The sequence below is a fragment of the Pollicipes pollicipes genome, unplaced genomic scaffold (genome assembly GCF_011947565.3).
Source record: "Pollicipes pollicipes isolate AB1234 unplaced genomic scaffold, Ppol_2.1 Scaffold_7231;HRSCAF=8579_pilon_pilon_pilon, whole genome shotgun sequence".
Taxonomy (NCBI): domain Eukaryota; kingdom Metazoa; phylum Arthropoda; class Thecostraca; order Pollicipedomorpha; family Pollicipedidae; genus Pollicipes; species Pollicipes pollicipes.
The window spans coordinates 30,543,975-30,552,226 of NW_023597034.1; the positions used below are offsets into that span (position 1 = coordinate 30,543,975).

The window sequence follows — 8,252 nt, forward strand, 5'->3', positions numbered from 1 at the left end:
GCCGGCCTTTCGGGCCGTTAGTCGTAGGTTCCAAGGGGCCTTCCGGACCGCTCGTAACCTAAGACGAAGGTCACGTGTCCCCTGTGCCCCCTCCCTCACCTCTGCCTTCGCTATTTTTTCCGAACCAGAGGCAGAAGCCGGTTCTAAAGCTTCCGAATGCTCCGAACTCATCGAAATATTAGTAGCAGAAAACACTGCAGCTTTGCTACCGATGTGTTCTGCAGGTTGGTGTGAAAACATGGGTCCCCTCCCGCTTAGTGATAGTTCATTCTGGGCCTAAGATCGACCCATCCCCATTCTCATTTTGGGTCCAAGATGGGGTCGTTCACTCCGAAGTTTTTGCAGGGCTGGGAGAGGTTCTCAGGAATAAGAGCACAAAACGATCCTTTCCGGACTTGGCCTATGCCTTTTAAGGGCATAAAAAATGATATTTCCCAATTGCGAGTCTCCAACCAGCAAACCCAGCTCACTAGTCCGCTAATCCCGCGCCTCCAGCCGGTCACTTCTTGATTACTAGCCGTGGAGCTCTGGGTCTGCAGCCAGCGAGCTCTGGGTCTGAAGTCACGAGGCGCGGACCTCCAGGCGACTCGTCTCGGGTCCCCAGCAGGTGTATCTCAGGTCTAACATTTGCCATCGAGTTCGTAAGCAGCTGGTGAGCCGTTTTGTCATGCACACCATGCACCTCGGGTTATCATGCACTGTTTGCGGGACTTTCTTTGAGTGGCTTAAGATGGACCTGGAGTTGACCCCACGGGTGATTAAGTTCCTGTACTTGAAGGGTGGTATTGTTTCACATGGGGTGCTGCTTGTAAGTTCCACGTGGTATAACTCATGGTTTACTGGCAGACCTTTGCTTGATTCAAGATTCCATATAAATCGATTAACGATACGTTAATCAAACTATTTCCGGACGAATAATAATGTAATCAATCCCTTTTCAAAGAAATCCAATACGCATCGTGAATCGAACCGTTGGCTTTTCAGCCCAGACGTAATCCGTGTCACGCGGTGCTCTGAAGGTAACCTGAATTGGTTTCTGTTTAAAAGCTCGTCGGAGGAGCGAGGACGTTGCTGTCAACTCACGGTCACATTAAATGGCCTCGAGTTAAATCGTGTTAAGACATCATTGTGTAGTATCTCGCTGCAGTTCTTCACATCAAAATGGAGCTGAGAATTCTATATAAACTAGCCTCCACCACGCACCGTTCAGTATAGAACACGCGGTCTCTGTCAAGGCCATCACTGCACTCTCCCAGTCAATTTTCCAAGCCGCCAGGTCTACACCGTGTTGCAGAGTGCAGCGGCGTGCGGTCAGCCGGGTCAAACATTTATTTGTTTTTCACGAGTATAAAGAGGGAGCGGGCCCATGGGGAGGCATCAGTGTCTCTCCTTCAGTGTTCAGAGAGCTACCCAGACGAGAACCATGAAGCTGTGTCTGTTTCTGGCTGCGCTGGTAGCTCTGTCGGCCGCCGCCGAAGACAAGGAGGCTGACCAAGAGACCAAAGCCACCGGGTCCTATTCTGCTTTTGGAGGATACGGCAGGTACTTTGCTGCTAGTTCTTCTCAACGTTCCCCTTGCCTTGAGGCATTCACTTCGCGTATGCCTCTACATTAGATGTGGTTCAAAGTCTTATCTGCTCCTTCCCGCAAACATCATCACACGGCTGCCTGATTCAGTGCCAAATCTGAAATTCCCGAAAGATCGGATAAACAGGAGCAGGACCATGAAATGTCTTTGTGGCTATCGAAATAGCTGTAATTTCTCACTTTGCGGACGTTATTGCCTCCACATCGTGTACAAAACGTACGATGTTGAATTGGTGCATGATGCAGAAACATAAACGCTTCCAGGGCAAATCTGATGGCTCATTTGATTCGAATGAGCCGTAATGAGAATCAGGTGTACCTGATAGGTTTGATGAAAAATGATGAGCATACCATTCTACTCTACGTGCTTTTCAAACCAAGATGTCTGTTACATGAGGCAGCACGAGTTCAAATACCAGTTAAATGAAGGCTAGGTGGAAAGTAGCAAAATAACAACGCTAGCGTGGAAAAAGCCATTCTTTATGAAGACCAGCCCACTCGTCTGTTGTTGGTGTTCACGGATCATGATGTCTAAATTGTTTGTCAAAATAGGGCACAGGGAAATGTGCTGGACAGTATCGGCAAGGTTCTGTGAAATATTTAATACTCTGGCTAGTGTGCTGTGTAGAATGCCCATAACTGTTTGGCCCATCTGCCCACCAGTCGTGTTAGCCATGTAACCAGACGGCTTTGCCCTGAGCAGTGCAACATTATCGCCACAGAACGAACGCACGAATACTTGCCTCAGGAACAGCTTCCGCAGAGGCCGCAGCTTCGGCGGCTACGACAACCGGGCCCTCGGCTACAACGGCAACTACGGCCAGAGCTACAACAGCCGCTCCGGACGCGGTTACGGGCGCAGCTTGAACGGCTACGGAAACTACGGACTGGGATATAACGGATACGGTGGCTACTACGGCAGCAGCGGCCTCGGCGGCTATGGTGGATACGGCCGTTCGTCAGCAGCCTACGGAGGGTACGGGCGTCGCTTCGGTGCTTACGATGGCTACAATGGCCGCCTCGGGGCCTACGAAGGCTACGGCAGGCGGTCTTCTCCCTACAGCCGATACGGCGGACGCAACGGAGCGTATGACGGGTATTATTGAAGAATCTGCCCACGGCAACGGCCTGAAGCCGGTGTGTTGACTATGCACAAGTGGTGTTCCCGGGACCATTATGGCTGTCTCGATCCTGCGAATATCAATGATGTGCCACGTCTGAACTCTCCTGTTTGATCTCGCAGTGTCTGCTGTGAGACACAAATCGTCACACCTCCGGAATTTTCTCTACGCTTTCTTCATTGTGAGTTTGTGTGTTCTTCGCTTGCGATTCTTTTGAAACACCGAAGCGCAGGTTACCAAAATACACAGTTTTGCCAGGAATGCCTCGTTTTCTTGACTACTAAAGACGAACGTCGCCTGTACGGCACTGTGTATTGTATGTTATTTACAAGCGTAGCAATTGAACTAAGGAGATGGGGAGGAGGTGGGAGCCATGGTAGACCCCATGTTAATTCGCTAATATTAAGATAAACGAAGACTAATGGAAATGTAAAAACTAGTGCCACACCAGGCACGTACTGAACCAGCGCTCCAGAACTGATTAGCTAACGCCTGCGTCTGACGCCAGAGCCGCCGGCTGCAGGTGTCTCTGTCGCTGAACATTCCAGACAGCATACAGTCCGTCGGATGGCCGAGGAGTAGGTGATTGGGTGTCAACACCCCCACACTACACGGCAGCAGACGACTTCCGCTGGTGATTGGCTCTTCTAATTTCGATTCCATTTTTTCCCTTTTCTATTTTGTTATTTTTGTTTTTTATATTTCCTATTTTTTATCTTTTTATTTTCTAATATATTTCTAAATTCTTCTAAATTCGATAATACATTCCGCTCCTCTAATCAGCGCAGCCATCTTCTGGCGGGAGGTCTCGTGTTGCAGTTGGCGAACGATGACAGCTCGTTTCTCGGACCTCAAGCGCGGGCAAGGGACCGCAATCCTTTTTGGAGATTCAGGGCTTTTCTAGGATATTTTGAAACACATAAACAAGCTCGCCTTGCAATTATATTAAAAGCCGGAGTTCTGTTATCTAGGCTTTAATGTAAATGCAACTCTACGCTTAAGATTCGCACAAACATTTACAAATCAGAGCGTATTGCATTTGAACTGAATGTCGGAAGTTCTACCTCTAATATTGATTTGAATATAATTTCATCCGTCTTTTTTGGTCGCGACCGGGCCACTCAGCAGAAACAAGGCCCCTCTTGCGACTGTGCCAAGGGATGCCCTGCTGTTGTAACAACACTCATCGGCCGTCCATTCCATGTCCTGGGTATGCAGCTGTGTTTAGTTGAGTGGTGTGGAAATACCCAACTATGTTAATGCATGTTATCCTTTTTTGAGCCACGCGCCGGACAGCTGGAGCCGACTAAAGTAAATACATTGTGCTTGCTCGGCGGCTATGGTGGATACGGCCGCTCGTCAGGAGCCTACGGAGGGTACGGACGTCGCTCAGGAGCCTACCAGGGCTACAATCGGCGCCTCGGAGTTTACGGCGGCTACGGCAGGCGTTCTTCTCCCTACAGCCGGTACGGCGGACGTAATGAATTATGCAACGGATACTACTGAACGCTTCGTAGTCGGCAACATCCTGCAGTCGCGTTGTTGACAACCGCACATGGTGTTCCCATGGCCATTTTTGCTGTTTCCATCCTGCAACACCAAGGATCTGTCACGGTTGGCCCCACCTGACTGATGTTGCATCGTCTGCGGTCAGAGGAAAACTGTCACTTCTCCTGACTATTCCCTAAGCTTGTTTTAATTGTCGAAGCTGTATGTTCTTTAACTCTCGTTCGTTTGGCACATCAAGACAAAGAAAACCAGTGTTTTAAAAACAGTGTTTTGATGGAGATCTACGTTCTCCTTACTTATAGCCACAGACATTAATCAATTCATCGCACTGCTTATTGTCTTTTACTTTTTTATTTTTACCATAGGCGTAGAAGCAGAGAGACGGACATCTAACCTGCGGATGCCATTTAACGCCACTATCCGAGAATGATGACAGTTACCCTTAAGCTTAAGTAAATTCTTTCCATAAAAAGACATGAAAAAATAGCCAACAAGCTTGGCATTGTCACCCTCAACCCCCTGATCCGTATCATTGGTTATACTTACAAGTGACTCGACAACAGCTGTCTTTTAGGCTGCTCAGTTTCATTTCCACGGGCATTTATCTGTTGGGTATTGGGTACGGTCACACTGATAAAATTTTCCAAATCCCGCAAAACCCGTCACTTAAAACAGTAACAAGCATATGCAACGCGCAATAAACGCCACACGTTACTGAAGGGGATCAGCCCAATCCAACGCATGACCGTGCATAGATTTGCCGCGAAATACGTAGTAGGAAGTACACAGCACCACATGAGATGCGTTCCGTGTACGCCATATGACAACGGACATGTATGCACGGACTGTACATGTGCTGGAGATACGAAGTAAGGGCCTCGTCAACACACTTATAGATTACTGAAGTACGGGCAGGTGAATGACATTTTTTCTAGCACGAGATAGTTGTATATTGTCATGTCCGAGTTTCCTATGTTTACAACACCGCGGTTCCCCACGGCGCTCCAATCTAACCTAACCTAACCTAACCTAACAGCAGGGTCGGGAACTACTCACGATGGACAGGTGAATGCCTCACATTGGGCTTCTAATCTTCCTAATACCCGATCGTGTTGTTACGGCTTCGCTCCGACAACGGCCAAGCAGCATCGTCGTTTTTGCAATAACGAGCAGTTTAGTAAACGAGAAGCGTTTTAAAGTATCATATGCAAGTAGTATATACATGCGTTGACGAGTTGAAAAAAGCTATTAGCCTGAAACAGCTACAAAGGCAGAATTGTTGGGAAATCAATTTAAAATCTGTATCCTTTTAGCGTAAGTTGCCGAGATATATATTTATACAAGCAAACCAGAACTTTGCACGTCTCGCCCGAGTCTGCATACACTAACCGAAGTAAGCTCGGGCCAAGAGTTACGAGCAAGACAAGGCCACGAGAACGCATCACAACTGATTTGTTAAATATGGTCAGGTTAAGGCATATCTCATCGTTCACCACTGAACGACATTATCCATGGCTTGGTAGTTAGTGCTGCGATGCGCAACTCAAGTGCTACACTTTTTCTGTCTGCTGCCTCATGCGCTTTGCCTTCGTTCTGTCAAAGCCTAACATGGCAGTATGACGTACTCTAGCACATTGTTATGTGCCGTGGAAGCAGGGGCATTGCGGGTTTCGTGGCCAAAAAAATATGGTCCAGGATCTGGTGGCATTAAATGTTGTGTTAATCAATCAGCCAATCGATATACATAGGCATGTGAATATATATATATATATATATATATATATATATATATATATATAAAATTTATTAACATATATATTATATACACATATATTTTTCTCCCCCACTTTTATTCTCTCGTCGCATCGATCGACCGAGACTAAGGTAGCGGCGCAGGTGATATCGGGAGTTTAAGGTAGAAAGTAGCGGCGCAGGTGATATCGGGAGTTTAAGGTATAGCAAGTCACCAGGCCAGGCTCTCTTCGGAGACCAGCCTGTAATTTTACTTTGTTAGACCTTATTTGACCCGTAGTTCATGTCCTAGGAATCTGAAACTTTGACCTAAGTGAGTTTACCTACAGGTCAACACACCCTGTGAATTTAGTGTCTTCAGTTCCTTTAGTTCCTGAGATCTCAGGGGAGGTCAAATTGACTCCCCCATCCGAGATAAGGGCATGGAACCGCCCACCCTGTTGCGTGTTAAGAGTTCTCATGATGAAAACAATGCTTCCTTCTTAGTACCGAGAGGTAATGGTTAAAGGACGTTATCAAAAGAACATTGAGATCTTGAGGAGATTCGACGTTTCGAAGCTCTCTTCATGGCTATATTTCTTCCCAAAAGTTCATCCACACTATACCAACTTATCCACTGGAACACACTGCACAAAGTGTTGTAATAAGAATGTGTATTACCAATGGCATGCTAGTAATTATATTTCAAACATAAAAAGCCAAAACGTGCAACGGGTTTTCCGACTCAAACCATCTGCGCGTTGTAAATGGCTGGACTGCCACTACAAACCGCACAACATACCATTTTCTGGTGCAGCTTGGTGAGAAAATGCCTGTAAATCGTCCCGTCCCCTAACGTATTTTTCGTCCGTCCCGATAGTTCAACTGGTAAGAGCGTCTGTCTTCAGATTCACAGCCGTGTGGTAGGTTGCGTTCGAGTCGCTTTAGGCGTTCGCATGTTGTTGCCGACTGTGACAGCCTACGACCTGTTGCAGCGGCCACGCTGAGAGGCGGACGTGGTCAGAGCACAGCATAAGTTGTGCCACGCACTATGACACGGCAAAAAGACTGCTACACATAAGTACGGGGTTTTCATGTAAGATGGCCGTAATAGACATGGCCTGCAGTTCACAGTCATGCCCATTTTAAGGCCCTAAATTATTTGCCCCAACATTCCGTTTTTGTTCATGTACAATGAGGAGGCTCAGAGGGACACTGGTGTTGGATGGGGGTCAGATCGGCACTGGGGTTTCAGCCCCCCCACCTCTGGCCTTGATGATTTGATATACCTTAAACTCCCGATATCACCTGCTCTGCTACTTTAATCTCGATCGATCAATGCGACGAGAGAATGAAAGTGGGGGAGAGGAATATATGTGCATATTATATAGATATGATAATAAATATTATATATATACATACAAATATATATATATTTACATGCCTATGTACATCGATTGGTTGATTGATTGATTGACAACACAACATTTAATGCCACCAGATCCTGGACCATATTTTTTGGCCACGAAACCCGCAATGCCCCTGCTTCCACGGCACATAGCAAAGTGCTAGAGTACGTCATACTGCCATGTTAGGCCTTGACAGAACGAAGGCAAAGCGCATGAGGCGGCAGACAGAAAAAGTATAGCATTTGAGTTGCGCATTGCAGAACTAACTACCAAGCCACGGATTATGTCGTTCAGTGGTGAACGATGAGATATGCCTTAACCTGACCATATTTAACAAATCAGTTGTGATGCGTTCTCGTGGCCTTGTCTTGCTCGTAACTCTTGGCCCGGGCTTACTTCGGTTAGTGTATACAGACTCGGGCGAGACGTGCAAAGTTCTGGTTTGCTTGTATAGATATATATCTCGGCAACTTACGCTAAAAGGATACAAATTTTAAATTGATCTCCCAACAATTCTGCCTTTGTAGCTGTTTCAGGCTAATAGCTTGTTTCAACTCGTCAACGCATGTATATACTACTTGCATATGATACTTTAAAGCGCTTCTCGTTTACTAAACTGCTCGTTATTGCAAAAACGACGACGATGCTTGGCCGCTGTCGGAGCGAAGCCGTAACAACACGAACGGGTATTAAGAAGATAGAAGCCCAATGTGAGGCATTCACCTGTCCATCGTGAGTCGTTCCCGACCCTGCTGAGATTGGAGCGCCGTGGGGAACCGCGGTGTTGTAAACATAGGAAACTCGGACATGACAATATACAACTATCTCGTGCTAGAAAAAATGTCATTCACCTGCCCGTACTTAAGTAATCTATAAGTGTGTTGACGAGACCATT

General features: G+C 46.8%; 1 protein-coding gene across 1 annotated transcript; it reads left to right on the forward strand.

The window, feature by feature from the left end:
- Positions 1-1,405: 1,405 nt before the first annotated feature.
- LOC119110708 (keratin-associated protein 19-2) lies at positions 1,406-2,961 on the forward strand. Its single transcript, XM_037234613.1, has 2 exons — positions 1,406-1,542; positions 2,336-2,961. The coding sequence occupies exons 1-2, from the start codon at positions 1,424-1,426 to the stop codon at positions 2,691-2,693; spliced, it is 477 nt and encodes a 158-aa protein (XP_037090508.1). The 5' UTR covers positions 1,406-1,423; the 3' UTR covers positions 2,694-2,961.
- Positions 2,962-8,252: the final 5,291 nt, after the last annotated feature.

What these genes read in the sequence shown, in the direction of transcription:
- LOC119110708 (XM_037234613.1), top strand. Translation starts at nt 1,424, where the DNA reads ATGAAGCTGTGTCTGTTTCTGGCTGCGCTGGTAGCTCTGTCGGCCGCC. An exon ending in GCTTTTGGAGGATACGGCAG is followed by an intron (nt 1,543 to 2,335) that starts GTACTTTGCTGC and finishes TACTTGCCTCAG; the next exon opens with GAACAGCTTCCGCAGAGGCC.